General features: G+C 35.9%; 2 protein-coding genes across 5 annotated transcripts in view; one reads left to right on the top strand and one right to left on the bottom strand.

Annotated features, from left to right (window-relative positions):
* LOC106881469 (protein O-mannosyl-transferase TMTC4) overlaps positions 1 to 15499 on the top strand; it is a 119142-nt gene extending 103643 nt beyond the window's left edge. For all 4 annotated transcript variants that reach the window (XM_014931875.2, XM_014931866.2, XM_052966927.1 and 1 more), the window contains exons 11-17: positions 543 to 614; positions 1203 to 1282; positions 3911 to 4018; positions 5044 to 5185; positions 8121 to 8235; positions 8902 to 9084; positions 15179 to 15499. In XM_014931875.2, the coding sequence (XP_014787361.1) occupies positions 543 to 614; positions 1203 to 1282; positions 3911 to 4018; positions 5044 to 5185; positions 8121 to 8235; positions 8902 to 9084; positions 15179 to 15315 (837 nt within the window). In that variant the 3' untranslated portion in view covers positions 15316 to 15499. The remainder of the gene's footprint in view (positions 1 to 542; positions 615 to 1202; positions 1283 to 3910; positions 4019 to 5043; positions 5186 to 8120; positions 8236 to 8901; positions 9085 to 15178) is intronic.
* Positions 15500 to 17738: 2239 nt separating this feature from the next.
* The window catches only part of LOC106881363 (uncharacterized), a 9593-nt gene continuing 4025 nt past the window's right edge, over positions 17739 to 23306 (bottom strand). The window contains exons 2-4 of the mRNA XM_014931724.2: positions 21593 to 21828; positions 20479 to 20611; positions 17739 to 18950 (exon numbers count right to left, since the gene is read on the bottom strand). Coding sequence (XP_014787210.1) covers positions 18853 to 18950; positions 20479 to 20611; positions 21593 to 21828 — 467 coding nt within the window. The 3' untranslated portion in view covers positions 17739 to 18852. The remainder of the gene's footprint in view (positions 18951 to 20478; positions 20612 to 21592; positions 21829 to 23306) is intronic.

Raw genomic sequence — 23306 nt, 5'->3', positions numbered from 1 at the left:
ATATATATATATATATACATATATATATATAGGTAGTGCACCCAGCCATAGAAAATCAGCCTCAACGTATTCCATCCAGCTCATGTTGTTTCAATTCTTGGACTGGGTGTTGTGTTGTGATCTTCATTTCATGTTGCTCCAGTCCAATCAGCTGACAAAAATTAGTAATCTTGAAATGGACTGGCATCCCATCCAGGAGGAATATATACACCATGGAAACCAGGAAACTGAATATGAGTCTCTATGACTCAGAAAGGATCTTTATCCTATCTGTCTCTGTTACAGAGCTCCATAATTATATAAGAAAAGCCCCAAAGTACCACATTTCACTCACATGATATATATTATTTATGTTTACTTGCTAACACATTTCTTTATCTCCTGACATATCTGAAGAACTGGGTTTTGTAGATGATACCCAGATGTTTGAAAAACTGCTTATGGCACATGTTTGTTTGAAGAAGATATATTAAGTTTCTGTATATTAACACACACACACCACATATTCATATTTATAAAACTTCAATTTTTTTTTTTTTCAGAGGAGTTCTGAATGGCAAACAGAATTTCAGTTATTTACTTCAGGTGCAAAAGTCTGTCCATTAAATGCTAAAGTAAGCTTCTCTTTTATAGCATTTTTATTAAGCGTTCTGTTAAATCTTTCATTTCATTTTATGTAATGCAAGAAAATATAGTTGTTTAAATTATTTCGCAAACGGCACATTAAAACGTTGCATTTGTAACAATTAACAACAAATATTCACCTAAAGAAAAACAAAACAAAAAAATCCTGCATATGCTCTCTCTGTTTCTCATACATACACATACATGTGCACATACACATACACACACTTATGCTTACCTCATGTCTATATATTCAAATGAAATCATCAGGTCAGTGTACCTTCTACAAATACCTACTATATTTGATGGCATTATAAAGCACTTTTTTTTTCCTTGAAAAAATGTCTTTGAAAATAAACTGCAGGTCCTTATATGTGAAGCTGAGCATCTCAGAAGCTTTAATGCACTAAAAAGACTATTTTTACTCAAATAAGCACTTCTGAATTTGGAATGTGCCTAATATACCCGTGCATCTTTTATGCCATTAAATATTGTACTTTTTAAAAACGGCATATAGATATAAGCTACAAATTAAATTAAATATGTATTCCAACTCTTTTCTTTTATTTTTATTTAAGATACATTACAACATCGGTAAAGTTCTTGGAGATTCAGGCCAAGTACAGATGGCAATTGACAAATACTATGAAGCAATAAGGTCAGTTGTTGGTTAATTATTATTATCAAGGCAGCGAGCTGGCAGAATTGTTAGCACACTGGGTGAAATGCTTAGTGGTATTTCATCCATTTTCACATTCTGAGTTCAAATTCCACCAAGGTTAACTTTACCTTTCATCTTTTGGGGTCAATAAAATAAGTACCAGATGAGTACTGGGTCAATCTAATTGACTATCTCCTTCCCCCTATAGTAGAAAAGATTATTCATCATCATCATCATCATCGTTTAACGTCCGCTTTCCATGCTAGCATGGGTTGCATGGAAAGCGGACGTTAAACGATGATGATGATGATGATGAATAATCTTTTCTACTATAGGGGGAAGGAGATAGTCAATTAGATTGACCCAGTATTATTATTATTATTATTATTATTATTATTATTACTACTACTGCTGCTTCTGCTGCTGCTGCTGCTACTACTACTACTACCACTATTATTATCGAAGGCAGCAAGCTGGCAGAATCATTAGCACTGCCTGGCAAAATGCTTAGCAGCATTTGCTGTCTTCACGTTCTGAGTTCAAATTTCGCCAAGGTTGACTTTGCTTTTCTTCCTTTCGGGGTCAATGAAATAAGTACCAGTTGAGTACTGGGGTCGATGTAATCATCTAATACTCTTCCTCCAAATTTCAAGCCTTGTGGCTGTAGTAGAAAGGATTATTATCATCTCCGCCTTAGCAAAGGCAGAGGTATTTTTTTCAGTCATGTTTGTTTGTTTGTTCCTCCAGGGACAAGATATCTCAAGAACCATTGGATGGATTTGGATGAAACTTCCAGAGATATTTGGCCTCATGATTGGCATGAACTGATTAGATTTTGGGATCTGGCCAATTTAAACATAAAACAGGGAGAATATTTTGGTTGGATATGGCCAGTTTAAATGCTAAAGGGTTAAAGCTGTGAGCTGGCAGAAACGTTAGTGTGCCGGGCGAAATGCTTAGCGGTATTTCGTCTGCTGTTACGTTCTGAGTCAGATGGAATTTTGTTGTGGTTGACTTTCTACAGTTGGATACCTTTCCTATCACCAGCATTTACCTGTTTCCAACCAAGGGGATATTTCCGATTACCAGACATGTTTTTCACAAAAGACCAAAAACAAACAATATCATGTGTATAATGGTAATCACACATTGTCAAGACAAGGTTACATACAAACACACACACACACACACACAATGGGCTTCTTTCAGTTTCCATCTACCGAATCCACTCACAAGACTTTGACTGACCTGGGGCTGTAGTAGAAGACCCAAGGTGCCATGCTGCAGGATTGAACCCAAAACCATGTGGTTAGAAAGCAAGCTTCTCAACCACAGAGCCACACATGTATATTCTTTTACTTGTTTCATTCATTTGACTGTGGCCATGCTGGAGCACTGCCTTTAGTCGAACAAATGAGCCCCAGGACTTATTCTTTGTAATCCTGGTACTTATTCTATTGGACTCTTTTCCCGAACCAATAAGTTACGAGGACGTAAACACACCAACACTGGTTGTCAAGCGATGGTAAGGGGACAAACACTGACATACACATACGACAGGCTTCTTTCAGTTTCCATCTACCAAATCCACTCACAAGGCTTTGGTCGACCAAAGGCTATAGTAGAAGACACTTGCAAAGGTGCCATACAGTAGGACTGAACCCGGAACCATCTGTCTGTGAAGCAGGTTTCTTACCACACAGCCATGCCTGTGCCTGTGTATATTTATAAATATATGTTTAATGGCTATCTAGGGTCTCATCATCTCTAATATATCCTTGTCTTTAAAAAAAAAACAGTAGGATGTTATTTGTGAGAGATTCAACTGCTGTTTTAGTCTTTTACTCTTTTACTTGTTTCTGTCATTTGACTGCGGCCATGCTGGAGCACCACCTTTAGTCAAGCAAATCGACCCCAAGACTTATTCTTTGGAAGCCTAGAACTTATTCTATCAGTCTCTTTTGCTGAACCACTAAGTTACGGGGACGTAAACACTCCAGCATCGGTTGTCAAGCGATGTTGGGGGGAACAAACACAGACACACAAACACATACACACACATACATACATATATATATATACATATATACGACAGGCTTCTTTCAGTTTCCGTCTACCAAATCCACTCAATATGCTTTGGTCGGCCTGAGGCTATAGTAGAAGACACTTGCCCAAAGTGCCATGCAGTGGGAATGAACCTGGAACCATGTGGTTGGTAAGCAAGCTGCTTACCACACAGCCACTAGATATTCATTTAAAAAATATATATGAAATAATGAAATTATTGTATAAAGTGCTCAGGTGTTCTACATCTCATCAGAAAAAGTAGCCAAAAGTGCATGAACATTACATAGAATAATGTACAGGAAGTGAATAAGTCATTAAAAAAGGGGGAAATTGACCTACAGGTCTACTGTTGATGAATTTTAGGAATCATGGAGTTTTGAAGGATGCAGTGTCTGTCCTGTTGCTGGTAGTTTATTCCATGCTTCAGCAATTCTGAGCATGAAAGAAATGTTCCCAAAACTCATAGGTGCTGTGTTGTTATTTGATTTTGTAAGCATGTACACAAGTATTAGACATATGGAATTCAAAATATTTACTTATTTATTTATTTTGTTCTAGATTATACCCAGAATATGACCAAGCTATGAATAACCTTGCTAATATCTTAAAAGATCAGGGACAGGAAGAAGCTGCTGAAAAATTATTAACGAAAGCAATTCAAATCAGGTAAATTTAAGATCTTTCAAGTATTTCAGTATCAAATGCAGTAATTAAAGTAATTTGCTACTGATGAACTAAACATATTTTCTGTCTGTACTGACGAGCAAAGTTTCAATCACGTTCCTTCACTGTTTCTTCTCTCTTCTACATCAGTGGCATCTGTTCCCTTGAACAAGTTATTTACTTATCTCTCCTGGCCTCTCAGCACCAACTACTTCACCAATTCTGATTTGAGGAAGATTTAACTGATTGCTATTAAATCATGAACAGATACACCCCAGCCTCTGGTCCACTGGTGTACTTTCTTCTCTCTGTCTCTTTCATTACTACTATAAGGGTCTCTGTTCCTCAAAGCTGGCTGGTCTTACTATCTCCCCAATTCAAGCACCACCAACTCACTTGTCTCTATTTTCTGAGATCCTTGTTACCTCCAACCTTTACCACTACCACCTTGACAGTATTTGAAATCAAAACATAAAAAAAAAAAAAACTGAAAGAAATCCTGCTAACCATTTTGTCCAGCATGTTAACAATTTTGCCAATTTGTTGCCTTCATACATAGGATAATAATCCTTGTACTATAAGCACAAGGCCTGAAATTTTTGGGGGAAGGACTTAAGTCAATTACATCAACCCCAGTTTTCCACTGGTACTTAATTTATCGACCCCGAAATGATGAAAGGCAAAGTCGACTTCAGCAGAATTTGAACTCAGAACATAGCGACGGGCGAAATTCCACTAAGCATTTCATCCAGCGTCCTAACAATTCTGCCAGCTTACCGTCTTACAAGTGATGATGATGAAGATGTAAACTATAACTGAACCAGCCACACAACTATTTAAGCACATCCTGTTGATTAATTTATTGACAGTTGACTCCATTCCAATAATGTTTGTATTCTAAGTATTTTCTATTGAATTATGTCTTTTTTACATTTCTGTTTTCAAAAATAGGTTTACAATTTTCATACCTAACTTTATTGTTGTTTAATATTAATGATTTCTTTTCTCTTTTTTTTATGCAATATCAGACCTTCGTTTTCCACAGCCTGGATGAACCTTGGCATAGTCAAGGCATCTCAGAAAAAATATGAAGAAGCTTTATACAGTTATCGCACAGCTATTCAGCACCGGCGGAACTATCCAGACTGTTATTATAATATGGGAAACTGTGTAAGTGTATTCAGTTCACAGAGACTTTTTACCTTCATCATTTCGACTTGTGAAGTTATCATCATCATCACCATCATTGTTTTTTAACATCCACCATCTCTCTCCTGCTCTCTCTTGTACTCTTGTTGTCTTCCACTCTCTCTCCCCTTCTCCTGCTCTTCCCTCAGGCTGGATAACCACGTATCTCCTTTACAGCAGCACACCTGTTTCTGTCCTCATTCCTGATATCTCTGTCTCTCTCTCTCTCTCTCTCTCTCTCTCTCTTTTCTACATCAAGACATCTGTTTCTGTCTCAATATAACCTTTCATCATCTGACACAAGATCACTTCCTCCAATACCCCCTCCCTTCTAAAAGGATTTTTGTCTTGCAAGTTACTTGATTACCCTGGCAGTGCTGGTGCCACTTAAAAAGCATCCAGTTCACACTGTAAAGTTGTTGGCATTTGGAAGAGCATCTAGCTGTAAAAACCCTGTTAAAACAGACAGAAGTCTAGTGCAGGTTCCTGCCTGGCCAGCTCCTGTCAAACCGTCCAACCCATGCCAGCATGGAAGGTAGATGTTAAACAATGATGATGATGATGACTTATCCATGCTTACATGGCTCAGTCAGAATTTGTTGAGGTAGATTTCCTACAAATGGATGCCCTTCTTGTCACCCAATCCTCACCTGTTTTCAAGTAAGATAATATTTTCTCATAGCCAAACCAGTTTTCATGCAAGATTAAAAATGGAATCACTTGCTTGATGGTGGTGACCCTTGTTTACGACTACCATGCAGTGTCGAGGCAAGGAGGTAGTAACATTCTCACACACATACACACACTCATACATATATAGTATGGGCCTCTTTCAGTTTCTTATTTCTTTATTGCCCACAAGGGGCTAAACATAGAGGGGACAAACAAGGACAGACGAAGGGATTAAGTTGATTACATCGACCCCAGTGCGTAACTGGTACTTAATTTATCGACCCCGAAAGGATGAAAGACAAAGTCAACCTCGGCGGAATTTGAACTCAGAACGTAACGGCAGACGAAATACCGCTAAGCATTTCGCCCGGCGTGCTAACGTTTCTGCCAGCTCGCCGCCTTTCAGTTTCTGTCTACCAAATTCACTCACAAGGCACTGGTCAGCCTGGGTCTGTATTAGAAGACACTTGCCAAAGGTGCTACATTTGCATCCCAACCACCTGAACCCAAAGTCAGATGGTTGGGGTGCAAGCTTCTTAACACACCTCCATGTCTGTATTCCTTCTTTTTAATTCTATGAGTTGTGATGGTGAACAAAACCTTATTCCTGTTATTCTGGTGCTAAGCAATAAGAGATAGTTTATCACTGGATTCTCTTTTGAGAACATTTTATCTTAGAACTTCAAATTGTCTTCCATAATTGCTGGCAAAAAAATTTTAATAAATTCTGAAAATGAATATTAATCATTAAATTAATATTTTTATTTCATAAAATATTTAATGTGAGTCACATTTAATGCATAGAATGTTAAGAAACATATTAATATGAACTTAACTTAAGGTGGTGAACTGGCAGAATAGTTAGCATGCCAGGCTACTTTCATTTTTATGTTCTAAGTTCAAATTCCACCAGGGTTGACTTTGCTTTTCATCCTTCCAGGGTCGATAAAATAAGTACCATTTGAGCCCTGGAGTCAATGTAATTGACTTACCCCTTCCTTGAAATTGCTGGCCTTGTACCAAAATTTGAAACTAATATTAACATAACTGATTTTTTCTTCCCCAAATGCATAATCTTGCACATTTGCCTGTTTTTGTTTTTGTTTTCATTACTATTTTGGCAAATACATGTTGGCTGTGTTCTGCAGACGTTAGAACAAGACCCAAAGTTAAAAAAAAAAAAAATCAAGAGTTGTCTCCCATACTTGCTGGAAAAATGAAATTAATGGTGATTGTTTTTTTTTATTAACCCCTTGCTCATTTTATTGTTTTGTTTTGTTTTTTAAACTCTGTGCATTAGCATTAACTTCTTTAATCAATACTTTTCCCTGCTATCCATTTGAAAGTGGTTCATACCAGACGAACGAAAGTTAAGTATATTAAAGATTAACTTTGTCTTAGTATAAAAATTGAAAAGAATATATAGGTACAGGCATGACTATGTTTTAGATATTTGTTTCCCAACTACATTGTTTCAGGTTCAATCCCACACAGTGAGCTTTGTGAGCAGATTTGGTAGACAGATGCCGAAATAAACCCACATATATACATGCGTTTGTGTATCTCCTTGTCTTAACATTACACAATGTTCAGCCTCATTATAGAAGCACTGTCTTTCATTTCCATTCTTCCACGAAACCATGTCTGATCATGAGGAAATATTACTTTATTTGGAAACAGGCAAGGGTTGGTGACAGGAAGGGCATCCAGCCATTGTAAAATCTGCCTCAATGAACTCTGACTCATGCTAGCACAGAAACATCTATGTTAAAACAATGACAAGGATGATACTGAGTTGTTAAAGCATTGAAGAGGAAGTGATGCAGTATTCGTTTTATATAATGTATATGCATCCATATGTGCATGTGTGTGTGTGTGTTAACCAAAGGAAGAGGTGCAGTGTCCGTGCTCTCTCTTGGGCTTCAAGACTGATGAGGCTGAAGTTCAGCCTGAACACCTGCAGAAAAAAATGTGGATGACAACAGAGCCAAGGGTTTGGTGTAAATGTTTGAAAGAGGTTGAATTTTACTAAAGGTGCCCAATGATGAAACGTTGGATATTTTTCTAATTTAAGGATCACCACACCTAGCCATTTTTAAATACTGTGGTATTAATTGTAACTCTACTGTACTTTCAATTTAATGAGATGATTGATGATGATTATCATCTTTGAAATATAAATATTCTTCCATTTTGAGTATAAAAGTTTATATTACATTTTTCTTTTAAATATTGTATTTCCTAGTTCTTGGAGACAAAACAATACCAATTGGCCCTACTTGCTTGGCAAAATGCAACCTTGTTAAAATCTACACATCTAAGTTCTTGGAGTAACATGGTAATTCTTCTTGATAATATGGGTAAGTAAACTTCATTAAATATTTTATTTTACAACATCTTTTAGGGGTTTTTGTGATTTTTGCCCTTTGTAGGCAGCTCAATGATTAATTTGAAGGCTATTAGTGAGTACTTGATTCACATGTAGCGCAATATCAAGTGGGTGGGGGTCACTATTGAGTAATTATGGAAGTGTTTGGATTAACTTTTTTCTTCTCTTCAGATTCCATTGTTATTCACTGCTCTGATGTGTCTTTCACTGGTTTGAATCTATTTAACATTTTCTAGTTAAAATCCTTGAGACATTTTATTACACACTGCTCCAATCTACTCAGCTGGCCAAAATAAGTTGTTCCCGTAACTCAAAAGGCCAGCCTTTGTCACACTGAATTTCCTTGAGAACTATGTTAAAGGTATGCATGTCTGTGGAGTGCTCAGCCACTTGCACATTGATTTCATGAGCAGGCTGTTCCATTGATCAGATCAACTGGAACCCTCAGTGTAACTGATGGAGCACCAGTTTGAACAGTACAACCTGAAAATTTATTAGTTCTTGATGGAAAAATTCTTCACAAAAATATAGATAAACACTCATTGATAAAGTTGATGCTTACTGCTATAGCCATACTGGGAGGGATTTAAATTGAAAAAATCATAATAATTTTCTGTTGTTCTTGTTTATATTTCAGGAAACCTAACTGCTGCTGAAACTATGTGCAATATGGCTCTGCGCCACCTTCCAGGAGAATCCATTTTGTATCTTCATCTAGCAAGTATACTTGGAAAACTGGGTCGATATAAAGAAAGTGAGCGTAACTTTCTCACTGCAATCAAATTGAAGCCAGACACAGCCCGGTATTATCTAAACTTAGGTAGGTGAATTTTATCATCCATTTGTGAAGTGGTTAGCTTTAGGAGAGGCCTCCAGCTGTAGAAACCATGCCAAAGTAGACATTGGAGTTTGGCATAGTCCTCTCTCTTACGGGCTCCTGTTAAACCATCCAATCCCTGCAAGCAAGGAAAACAGACATTAAACAGTAAGAATTTGTTGTGTCTATGTTCGCTTCAGGATGATTAGGTTTGAGTCTCAAGTTCTCTTTCAATCTGATTGTCAGGGTCAACTCCCTTTCCCTTTGCATCTCTGCTTGTGCTCACAGACACTGAGTGTTTATACTCAGTTAGCTTTCTTCTAGTCTGCCTCCATTCCCAGGCTACCGAGGCCAGATTAGCAATCCAGTTACACTGCCAGTGTAGAGACATGTTTTAACAAAATCTAAAAAAGTACTTTACTCCCAGTGATTTTGCAGCATGCTAGACCCACTGGACTCTATCTTGGAATTTTTAAGTTTCTGAGCTATTGCTAGATAGTCATTGATTCCATGTTGGGTTCACTGGGTTTTTTTGACAGGTATTTTTGTTTGTCCTACAGAGTTTCTAGTAACCGTCCTTACTAGTCAAGTACAGTGGGGAAGAATTGGTTTATTCACTGACAACCCTATCATATTACCAGCATCGCTTATAATCCTGAGTGAATATGGCATATCATTTGAGCAGGCTGAAGAATGAACAATTCAAGTCTAGGGGAAGATGAGAATGGAACAAAGATTGATTTCAATGATCAGACAGTGAAAACTGCAATATTTTGAACAAGTTATCAGGGCTCAGAACTTCTGCATGCATGTCTTAAGCACTTGGGTGAATGGAAAACAGGCTTGTGTGTGACAAAGACAAAAATAGAATAATGACATCAAGGACTGGATGGAGAGGATCCTGGTGGAGTGCATAGCTGCAGCACAAGACCATAGGATGTAACAAGGAATGGTAATTGTGTCTCTGACACTCAGCCATGAGGGTGGTCAGTCATTCACTCAATTTGATTATCTTTTAGCTTTTACTTGTTTCAGACATTTGACTGCGGCCATGCTGGGGCATTGTCCTGAAGAATTTTCAGTTGAACGAATCAATCCCAGTACTTATTTTTTTGTTAAACCTGATACTTATTCTATCAGTTTCTTTTGCTGAACTACTAAGTTGTGAAGTAGTGGGTTGAGACAAACATACACACACATGACAGGCTTCTTTCAGTTTTTATCTACCAAATCCATTTACAAGGTTTTGGTCATAGAAACACTTGCTCAAGGTGCCACACAACCTTACCTGTGTCTATTGTGTATTTTTTAAGAAGTTCCATTAATATTATTTGTTAATGCAAATGACTACCCATACCTCTCTCTGTGAACCATGTCTTCAAAAGATATTGATTAAAATCAAGCTTTTTCTTGTTTGCTTTGTATTGGGAGTGAGGGAAAATGAAATTAAGCTAATCAATATAAATATTTGAACATGTTAATTGCATTGAAACTTCACTACATTACTTTTTTAGTTTATCAATGTAGCTTGAAAAAAAATCAACAAAAATGTTGAAATTACAACTTCAAAAATTATATAAATGTATACATATCTTTTTTTTAATCAGCAGTAGTAACTTCTGCAAATTAAATTTATATATATGTATAATTTATATATGCGTATATGTATATATAAACATATATAAAAACTGACCAGATAGAGAAGTGAAGTGAGAGAATAGATGTTTTTTTCCATTTGTGTGTGTGTGTGTATGTGTATGCATGCGTACACATACACACACACACATTCATGTTTATAGTTGTATTTTCTTGTTTGTCTGTTTGTGTTACAACCATATAAATGTGAATATATATATATATATATATATATATATATAAAATTGAATTTCTGTTTGTTTGTCAGAATGAAAGTAAAAATTGCAAATCTGTAGGAGTAGTTTTGGCCCTGGTTCAGATTCGAAACAGTCTGTTGAAATGAAATTAAAGACAGCAAATCTGTAGGTGTAGTCTCACCCTGGTTTAGATCCAAACTGAATATTTCAATTCTCCTTGGGAATATGGCCCATCAAGTTAAACAACACCAATTAAGGAGATATATATAAGCAGGCCTTCTGGTGCATATTTGGATCCCCAATCCACGAAAGGCACCCAGCAATTCAACAACTTTTTGTGGATTTAGAAAATGGTCAAAGGGTTTACTTCACTGCTGAGACTTCTACAAATCAAGTTTCAGATCCAAAGGATACCACTTTAACAGCCTTTTTCAATCTTTGTTGTGGGGGACAATTTTTCAAAATCGCTGCTATAATATGAGGTTCCTTCTTATTACACATAGAGTAATAATAAATGGAATAGATGCAAAATAGGTACAATGGTTCAAGGTCATTCTGGAATTAGGTTTGGTATAACAATTAGTAGAGTATATACTGTACATCCTAACAAAAATGAATGCTTTCATCTCATAATGCTTCTTCATGTAAAAAGAGGACCAACTTCACGGGAAAGTTTGAAAGAAGCTGATGGTGAGATTTGCAGAACATATCGAGAAGCGTGTTTGAAGTTAGGTTTACTTGCAAATGATCGGCAATGGGAAGCAACACTGAAAGAAGCTTCAATATCAAAAACACCAAAGAGTTTAAGAGGTTTTTTTTTGCTGTTATTCTTTAAAATTGTGAAGTAAGAAACCCTGTTGAACTGTGGAATAAGTTCAGAAATGATCTTGCTGAAGATTTCAAGCATCAAGTTCAGTTGAATAATCCTGAGCAAGATATTGGTTTCACTGATGCTATATACAATGCGGTTTTAATTGAAATAAAAGATCAAACTATTTCGATGGGAGGTGAACCTATAGAAAATTTAGGTCTCCCACTAACTAATAGAAGGGATCTTAACAGTGGTAAATGAGTGTAAAGAGAGGAAACAGTGATATATGGAAACTTAATGGAAGCACAATGTGCTGGAAGAGACTCAGATGTTTTATATTCACTTCCACCACTATCATTCTTACATCCTGTTTTCTCTGCTTACATGGGTTGGGTTGGCCAGATCCTCTCCAACACAGCATCTTGCGCAGTGTAAGCAATGGTCTTTGTTGTCCCTTTCATGAGGTTCAACTTTTTGAAATCAATCTCCAGTTCTTTATCTTGTGTCTTCCTCAACCTACTTCTTCTACAGGTTCCATCCATCTGGAATTCAAGAAACCTCTATATGTATATACATCATATACTTTTATCAGCACAGTCCTCTCTCTTGCATACCACATCCAGTTCCTTCCATATCTAGCTCCTCTTGTTCAGCTCATCTGCACTATGTTATTCATGTACACCAACATTATACATCTGTCAGAGCATGCTTGCCTCACCTCTCTAAACCTTCACAAATCTTCCGGTTTCAAAGTCCATGTCTCATAACTATAAAGCACCATGCTCTGTCTGCAAGCATCACTCAATCTGTCCTTCTGCCTGGGAATATTCTTACTAATAGAGACAGTAACTCCCTGAACTTTCCCACTCTATTCCTACTTCAGCAATTATTCCTTCAGAACAGCTTCCTCCATTACCAATCAGGTTATAAAAATATAGAAGCCTTCAACCACTTCTAAGAAGACCGCAAAATACTTTATCATTTGCACTCTCACAACCAACACCTGGTGCATCTGTCACATATGAAGGTCACTCTCCCTCTCAGCCTACCTGTTTTCATACAACACATATATATATGTGGTTTATAATGGACATGCCATATGGAAGTAAAATACCCCACTTCTCTATATATCATGCTCCAATCCCACTTCCTTCTAACTAAAATCTTTATCCTTGTTTGGCCTCTTGATTCAAGGCTTTGTTTCCCAATTCAGAACTTTCTCTCCAAATAATTGATCAGTTCCACATGAGAACTAGATCATCAAACTGCAGAAACTTCCACAGACAACTCCCAGATTCCTTTGTTACAGTCTTGAGAATCATAATAGACAGAAGAGAGTTTAGAACTAAGCTCAGATGTGCACCAAGCTGTACATCAAATTCTTCACTAAATCCATTGTCAACTCTCACACTGCAAACAGCACCTGTACACAGCTTGCATTGCTCTCACAAGCTGCTCATCTAGCTTTAGCTCTCTTAGAGACCATTATATCTCAGAACATGGTATCTCAGTGAAGTTCCTCTACAGACTAACAAAATGTAGGCAGAATAACTTGAAGTGGCTGAGTATTCCATAGACATTTGTGTGTGTGTGTGTGTGTGTATATGGATATATATATATATATATATATATATACACACACACACATGCACAAACATACATTTACATTTATGCATATACATTCACATATGTACATATATATACATATATACACATACTTGTTTTTTTAAATATGAAATATGAAATTTTGTGTGTGTGTTTGTGTGATTGAGTTCATATTTCCTTGCCTACATGTTTGTTTGTTTTTTGGGGCTGGTTGCAAACAATGACTTCACAAGCACTGCCATTTGTTTTTCAGTCCACCACAAAAGCATGTCTAGGCCTTTCTGGCATGTCTTGGCATGTTTCACAGTGTAAACAAAAGATTCATTCATCTTGTGTCATTTGTTTCCAATTCTCAACATAAACATATCTGGACCTTTTATTGTTTGATAGACTGGAAGATTATTATCTCTTTGCAAACAAGTGGGAGTGTTGATGACAGAAAGGTCATCTGTCTGTAGAAAACTCTACCCCTGCATATTCTTGTCTAACCCAAGCAAGCGGGGTAAAGCTGACATTAAAATGGATGATAATGATGATGATGATGATGATGATGATGATGATGATATATAATTATATGGATAGTATTGTTTGTTCTAATATTGTAGTGACTTTACTAGATTTTATTATTCTTTTATTTTAGAGCTCTCTGCAGGATTTCTGGTTTTATAGCAGTGTTTCTTTTATGTCACCGACCATAATATGTTGTGTATAGCTAATTCTGACACATGAAAATAAAAGAGAATTATTTGACATTTGATGAATTCATCTGACAAAACGTACAATGGCAGATGAATTAAACATTAAAACAGATTTTTAAAATCATGGAAAAGTATCCAATATACTCAAGTGAGGGAGTATTTGTCTTCAGATAATATTTCTCATGGATTTGCTGTTTTAAGAACACAGGTATTAGAGAAAGATAAAAATTCATTGTAACTGTGGCCAGCAAAAGCACCTGATGCATTTCAACCCTTGGTGCTCTGGCTAACTGTTGCTGGCATGAATTTTCATCTCTCTCTGATATTTATTGTTTTCAACACAGCAAATCTATAAGAGATGTTATTTCAGGACAGTTACTGCAGTAACTGGCCTATTGACAGTGTACATACATTAAGTATGATACACATGAAAATGTAATTTAGCAGGTATATCAAAATTTTTTTATTGACTAACAATTTTGGTTAATAAAACTAGAATCCATATCAAACTGGTTCTTCATCATCATCATCATCGTTTAACGTCTGCTTTCTATGCTGGCATGGATTGGACGGTTTGACTGAGGACTGGCAAACCCGTAAGCTGTACCAGGCACCAATCTGATCTGGCAAGGTTTCTACAGCTGGATGCCCTTCCTAATACCAACTACTCCAAGAGTGTAGTGGGTGCTTTTTACATGCCCCCAGCACATGGGCCAGTCAGGCGGTACTAGCATCAACCATGCTTAAATGGTGCTTTTTACGTGCCACTGGCATCGGCCATGACCATGACCATGACTTCACTTGCCTCAACAGGTCTTCACAAGCGCAGTTTATTGCCCAATGGTTGAAGGGTACTCTTAAATGGGCCGGTTATGCTACACTGGCATAAGCCATGGTTACGGTCTCACTTGGCTTGCTGGGTCTTAAGCACAGCTTATCTCCAAATGTCTCAGTCACTGGTCATTGCCATCGCCTTTGTGAAACAAATATTCTTAAGTTTAAAAATAACGAATGTTATTTTTTTATTACTTGCATTCCTTTCTTATATATTTAATCAGAAAATAACAATGAACTTATATAGAATGTATCTAAGTATTGTATACAATCAGCTCATTAAAATTAATCATTATTTTGTTTTTTACTGATTGCAGGTATACTTTACCACCGATGGGGAAAATATGACAAAGCTGAGGCAGCATATGAAAAAACACTTCTTCTAAATCCATCACTAAAAAATGCCCAGGAATATTTACAGGCTGTGCAGAAGAAATTGAAGCAAGGCAGCTAGCTAAATTCAGGAAAAAAAAAAAACAATTATCTTAACATTGTCTCTTGAGGTGGTTCATTTCTGTATCATTGCATCTCACATCCAAAATCTGATAGAACTTATATTTTTACAAGACATATATTATTTCACTTGTTATAGCATATGTGAATGTCCAGAGTTTACAAATAAAATTTATTCATTTTGATTTCTTGTATAATTTTATATAAAATTAAAAATTTCCACATCTGTTTGAGAATTGCAGCCACTCGAGTAAAAAAAAATCAGCATGACCGCAGCCACTTGGCTGAAACACATAAATAAATAAATATATATAATAATGATCCTTTCTACAGTAGGCACAAGGCCTGAAACGTTGGGATAAGAGACTAGTTGATGACATCAACCCCAGTGCTCAACTGCTACTTATCTTATCAACCCTGTAAAGATGAAAAGCAAGGTCACCCAAACCCCTAAGACATGCATGCAGAAGTTCTGAGCCCTGATAACTTGTTCAAAATATTGCAGTTTTCACTGTCTGATCATTGAAATCAATCTTTGTTCCATTCTCATCTTCCCCTAGACTTGAATTGTTCATTCTTCAGGCTGCTCAACTGATATGCCATATTCACTCAGGATTATGAGCGATGCTGGTAATATGATAGGGTTATCAGTGAATAAACCAATCTGAAGTCAGAACATAAAGATGGATAAAATGCTGCTAAGTGTTTTGCCTGGCATGCTAACGATTCTACCAGTTCGCTACTTTAATAATAATAATAATAATAATAATAATGGTTTCAAATTTTGGCATAGGGCCAGCAATTTTAGAGGAGGAAGCTAGATGATAACATGGACTCCAGCAATCAACTGGTGTTTTATTTTATCAGCTCCAAAATGACGAAAGGTGAAGTCAACCTCAGTGGATTTTGAACTCAAAACATAAAGATGGACAAGATATGCTAAGCATTTTGTCTGGCATGCTAATGAGTCTACCATCTCACCATCTTGATACTAATCATAATAATATTTAGAGCTAAACACTTGTGCTTTGGGTGCTACTGAACTCTGTCTCTGAGTGAGGGAAGGAGACCAGTCAATTACTGTATTTTTCAGCTAAGAATTTAGAGCTAAGAAAAAGTAGGTCAATTTATACATCAAGACAACTTTGGAGAATCAAAAATTCTACATGAAATGCAAAAGGATTTGGAAAGATAGTAACAGTGTGTGAATATTAACACTATATGTTTACACTTATATATGCTATGCCAGAAAATATGGAAAATATGGTACATCAACCCCAGTATTCGACTGGTACTTATTTTATTGACCATGAAAGGTTGAAAGGCAGAGTCAACCTCAGCAATATTTAAATTCAGTATAAAACCAGAAAAGAGTCACTAAGTATTTTGTGTGACACTAACAATTCTGCTTGCTCACCAACTTAATAATAATTTTTTTTACTATAGGCACAAGGCCTGATATTTTGGGGAAGCAGAGATAAGTAGATTACATTGACCTCAGTACTTGACAGGTACTTATTTTATTGACCCCGAAAGGATGAAAAGCAAAGTCAACCTTGGCGGCATTTGAATTCAGAATGTAAAGACAGATGAAATATCACTAAGCATTTTGTCCAGTGTGCTAACAATTCTGCCAGCTCAATAATAATAATGATGGTTACTCCTGTTTGGAGTAGGGGACTTAAAGTTAAAGAGTATAATAGAAACAAAGAACAAAAAAAAAAACATGGGTGGAGGAGTGGCTGTGTGGTAAGTAGCTTGCTTACCAACCACATAGTTCCGGGTTCAGTTCCACTGCGTGGCACCTTGGGCAAGTGTCTTCTACTATAGCCTCGGGCCAACCAAAGCCTTGTGAGTGGATTTGGTAGATGGAAACTGAAAGAAGCCCGTCGTATATATGTTTGTGTGTCTGTGTTTGTCCCCCCTAACATTGCTTGACAACCGATGGTGTGTTTACGTCCCCGTAACTTAGCAGTTCGGCAAAAGAGACCGATAGAATAAGTACTAGGCTTACAAAGAATAAGTCCTGGGGGTCGATTTGCTCGACTAAAGGCGGTGCTCCAGCATGGCCGCAGTCAAATGACTGAAACAAGTAAAAGAATAAATGAGAGAGAGAGAGAGTAAAAACCTAAGAAACAGCATCTATTTGCAATGGATGCATGAATGTAATTTTAATCCAGGGGACATTGATGATTTTGATTTTGCCTGGGATTGGGTAAGGGTGTCTGTTGATTGTAGCTTATAGTTCTCCTATTGTTCTGTTTCTTCAGCTTAAATTGTTTGGATGCATTGTGACACATCTTACGCCATGCAGATCGATCGAGGCAATGACTTTCCGAAGATGTCAAGTTAAGCTGTAAAGGTTTTTTAATGATAATAATATAATAATGAAATGCAGTATAATAATAATAACAAATATACCTGTAAAATTGAAAAAAATCTTTCTGGAGTTGTTTTAATTTGGTTTCAATACAATACGTTTATACAGACTAAAAAGAATAATAATATACAATTAAACCTTGGGAGAGGCATTATGCCGGTAATAAACACACACACTGGTTCAGTCCTTTATTAATTTATAAAGAGTATATAGAGATTGCAAGAGTGCAATGAAATGATTTAACAAAAAACTATATACTGTTTATAAATTAATAAAGGACTGAACCAGTGCGTGTGTTTATTACCGGCATAATGCCTCTCCCAAGGTTTAATTGTATTTCTTTCAACACACGTATCCACATCAAGAATCTTGCACACGAAATACACATACAAAAAAGAATAATATAAACATTTGTATATTATTTAGACATCTTAAATACAGCAAGAGATCAATCATATATATTGCTGAATTATTTGATTTCTATAGTAACTGTTAGTCATGCAGAAGTTTTTATTCTATTTTATTTATTCCGTATGTCTTTATATCATTTTTCTATACTTTCATTGGTTAAGTTGTTATATTTACTGTAGACTTACGTCTAGAGCCAAGATTATTCACTTGTGCTATTATTCACTTGTGAAGAAAATAGTGGAGCTTGTTCTTTGTTTAGCCATGCACCATTGTGCATTACTAAGAGGTACAATATTTGAACTATGGTTAGTAGTTCAGCATCTAAACATTGAATAGTCACTTAAAAGTTAATATAAGCAATGGATGTCACCTGATCTCTTACTGTGTCACCATAATGGCAATGAGCTGTAGTTATTTAGTCTCGCATTTTTAGGAAAAATGAATGTCTAAGTTTGTTCCTCTAAAATTGTAGCGTCATATCAGTGAGTAAATATTTATTGGTGGAATGAAATAATTTCAGCATTAAATTTCAAGTGTGAACGTCATTTTTTTTTATTTTCCTGCATGGCAAATATGTTGGTATTTTTCATGAATTTAAATCATCCAGCATTTAACCCTCTCATGCAGAAAATGAAGCGATAATTTCAGAATTAATCAGTAATTTCATAAATAATTTATGGATGTCTGAAATTTCGAAGTAGAAGAATATTTAATTTAATATTTATTTCCTATTTTTTTATGAATTTGTCAGTGTAGGCTGACATAGACTAGTATTAGAATAAATATCCTTAATATGGAGTAAGTCTTCAAGCTTGGACTACCACTTGTTCTGTCAATCTTTGGACCTGAATTAAAAAAATAAAAACAACATAAGACTTTTTACATCGTGATATGTGTATATGTATATATATATATAAGCTAGCATCCTTCGCTGGATGTGTGTTGTCAGTGTGCATACATGACAGAGTGTAAATGTCCTGAGAGAAAAACTGGGCATATGAGGCATCAGATGTGGTGCACAAGAGAGACAGCTGCATTGGTATGGTTATGTGATGTGTATGGATGTGGACAGCAGTGTCAAGAAGTGCCGATATCTACCAGTGAAAGGAAGTTGTGGAAGAGGGAGACCTAAGAAGACATGGGATGAGGTGATGAAGTATGATCTTCGAACGTTGGGCCTCACAGAGACAATGACTAGTGACTGAGACCTTTGGCAATATGCAGTGTTTGAGAAGACCCATCAAGCCAAGACATATCATAGTTGTGGCTGTTGTTGGTGGCATGTAAAAAGCACCTTTTGAGCATTGAGCCTCATGGAGGCAATAACAAACGACTGAGACCTTTGGCAATATGCCGTGCTTGAGAAGAAAGATCCATCAAGCCAAGTGAAATCATAGCTGTGGCAGATACTGGTGCCACGTAGATGGCACCCATACCAGTAAAAGCACCCATTACATTCTTGGAGTGGTTGGCATTAGGAAGGGCATCCAGCTGTAGAAGCCATGCCAAATCAGACTGGAGTCTGGTGCAGCACCTCAGCTTACCAGCCCTGGTCAAACCGTTCCCATGCTAGCATGGACAAATGAATGCTAAATGACAATGATGATTATATATATATATATAGAGAGAGAGAGAGAGAGAGATAGATAGATAGATAGATAGCAATAGCTGAAGAGGTAGGAGTGTAAAATTTATAATTTGTAATTAAATGTATTATTTGTTTAAAGAAAAACTAAATATGAAACATTTTATATATTGATAAAATATAGTAGGATGGTTAATATTATGTGAGGTGGTGAATGCAACAAGTTGGTAGAATCATTAGCATGCCAGCACTTCCAATGGCCATTTTATCAAAATTAAAATTTGAAGATTACATCCAACCCATTCCAGCATAGAAAACTGACATTAAATGATGATGATGATGACTTACCAAATTGTTTCAAAAAGCTTAAATCATTCAATAGTTACACAATAATACTAAGTTCCAGCAATCTCTTTCTCATGCAAACCATACCCCTGTACACAATTTATTTAGAATCCATTGCACCACCTGTCATGTAACATATGCAGACTTTGACATACTTATAAAACTGGAGACAAGCCTGGTTTCCATTGCACATAAGTGACTGAGGTCACAACACCCCCTCCGCCATTGAATGGGACATTGCTCTGTCGGGATTAATTTCCCAGTTATTGGAACTCATTTTTGCCAGGTGAGTGGACTGGTGCAACATGAAATGAAGTGTTTTGCTCAAGAATACAATACACAGACTGATCCTGGAATTGAAATTATGATCTTATGTTTTTGAGTGCAACACCCTTAGCCAATAAACCATATGCCTAACATAAAAAGGAAAATATCAGACTTACCGTGATTTGTAGCTGCTACTATAGAGAATCGGTAAACAGTATTTGAACTTGTTAGTTTGTCAAGTTCCACAATTAAAATATTACTACGGCTCTGGAAATAAGCACCTGGTGTTGTTTTGCAACTTAACTCTTTCTATAAATACAAAGTAGAACAAAACATAAGTAATTAGTTATACATAAATTTTTATAGTTATTTAATATTTTGCTTCTAAAAAGCTTTATTCCCCCCACCCCACCAAAAAAATATTTGTTGAACAAAAATCAGAGTAAGATAAAATGTTTTGAAGCAGTTGCCAGGAAACTATACAGCCAAATTTTCCTCATGTCACAACTTTCTATCTTGGAGTAATAATACATTGGACAATATAGTCTTTGATACACTGTCTGGAAAATAAGATGGGATGGTCATGGCTAGAACACTTAAAATGAAGACTAACTATGTAGCATACAAAACATGGAGCCCTTTTTTTAAGAGATACAAAACAATTAAGGGCAATATTTAATATGTTAACTGTCATAGCCTGTTACTGGAAATGACTGGTGGTGCCACATGTTCCTGGTTATACTGCACACTATTTGATTACAAGGAAATATATATAGTGTTTTTTTTTTTTTACATTTTTACAATATTTCACAATTAAACTTTAATATTTAGCACTTGTGTTATTTAAATATCCTGAAAACCATATCGCAGATACAGAATAAAATATTTTTTCAAATCATGAAAATGTACCAACCACTGGTGGTGCATATGGCAGTTGTGTGAAATTTGCATTGAACCACTGGTGCTACATGAGGCAATTAACATGTTAAAATTCACAGACTTTTGTTTTGCTTTATGAAAATCTCAGCACAAAAGTAACTAAACTTTCTAAAATTCTTCAGGTTATCTTTCACATTCACAGTAAATGGTGATCAGTGAAGTTTGGATTTATATCTTGATTCAGATATAGTTTTGCATAAACGTCTTAGGGAAATTTACAATAGTTTGTAGAAGTACTTCAGTACAATCTTTTGAGAGCATCAGTGATTTCTGGCATAAAAATATTACATTAAAAAAAAAAAGAATTATGTATTTTTCAATGAATAAAAAAGAGCAAAAGTTTATACTTACAATCATATTTTGTCTATTATAATAATAATCATAGAATTTTAAAGTTACACCACATTCTTTAATATCAATATCTGCAATATACACATAGAAAAATTTTGTTTGCAATGCCTGTAGTGTAATTTTGCATTTGAATCTATCTCCTCTGTCATGTCGAGGCTGTGCTCTGATTCTCATCAAATCATTGTCACTGACTTGAAATGGTTCCGTGTGGACACAGTCATAACTTTCCATATCAACTGAAGAACAGAATAAATTTGGTTATTTCTATAAGTAAATGACTAAAATGGTAAACTAGAAAATATTCAAATTATTTACAAAAATGCTTATAATATATTGGGTCATTCCATAAATGTGTTTTTTTTTTTTTCAATTGCATGAACTCAAAGTTGGAGGAGGATGGGATAAACTACCTGCATCAACTTGCTATAATAGCAGGTAGTAATTTTACCTTGTCCTTATTCTTAGTGCAAGTTTTGAAGAGTGCAGTTCGATTTTAACAGTTATTTTTTCAAAGCTATAATGGAAGTGAGAAAGGAGCATATTTGGCATATTTTAATTTATGCGTTCAATAAAGGCAACAATACAATGGAAAATGCGAGGAATATTAATGCAGTATATGGGGATTGGACAATAGATGTAAGCCTGTGTCAATGGTGGTTTCAGAAATTCTGAGCCAGAAACTACAGTCTAGATAGCAAGCTTCATCCTGGAAGATCTGTAGAGCACAACAAGAATGTACTGCAAACCCTGGTGGAACAAAACCTCATTGTAATTGTTGAGGAACTATCAGAGAAGCTTGGATTCGGTCAATCAACCAGTCAGCACTAGAAGAAAAGTAACCATCTTTAGTTTCAAGACAAAAGGTATTCTTCCATCAGGATAATGCTCAGCCACATACAGCAAGGATGACATTCCAAAGGCTGGAGCAGTTTTGGAAAACAATGCCTCATCCACCATATTCACCAGAGATTACCCCATCTGATTATCATTTATTCCCCAGTCTTCTGGACAGAAAATGTATGAATTCTGTAGACGAGGTCAGAATAGTACTGGAGGAGTATTTTGGGAGAAGGGCCTTGTAAGTCTACCAGATAGATGGGAGAACATTGTAGAAAATGAAGGAGAGTATATTTTAGATTAAAAAAGAATTTTGTTTGTCTTAATTTTGAAAAATAAAAGAAGTATAAAAAAAAACGCATTATTTATGGGATAATCCAATATCATAAGATGGTAATATATAAAATTGTATTATATAAGAGTTGTGCAGAGCTTACATCAAAGAAATGAACCGCACCTCGCAACTGATGTTATTAATGTAATATCAAATGTATTTAGGAAAGGTAAAAAATGAAAATTGAAAAACATATAGGTGCAGCTTGCTTCACAAACACATGGTTCCAGGTTCAGTCCCACTGTATGGCACCTTGGGCAAGTGTCTCCTACAATAGCATAGGGCCAACCAAAGCCTTGCGAGTGGATTTGGTAGACAGAAACTAACAGAAGCCCATCATATATATATATATATATATATACTTTATTTAAAAGCAGCAGAAATATAACACAAAGGTGTTACTCAGAGTTTCACGTTCCTGTTCATCAGACAGTTTTGTTAGAAAACAAAACTGTCTGATGAACAGAAACGTGAAACTCTGAGTAACAGCTTTTTGTTATATTTCTGCTGCTTTTAAATAAAGTATATTATTCTACCTCTGGT

This window comes from Octopus bimaculoides, chromosome 4 (genome assembly GCF_001194135.2).
Source record: "Octopus bimaculoides isolate UCB-OBI-ISO-001 chromosome 4, ASM119413v2, whole genome shotgun sequence".
Taxonomy (NCBI): Eukaryota; Metazoa; Mollusca; class Cephalopoda; order Octopoda; family Octopodidae; genus Octopus; species Octopus bimaculoides.
The sequence above is the reverse complement of the archived record's forward strand: the minus strand, read 5'-3'. Positions and strand labels throughout refer to the sequence as shown.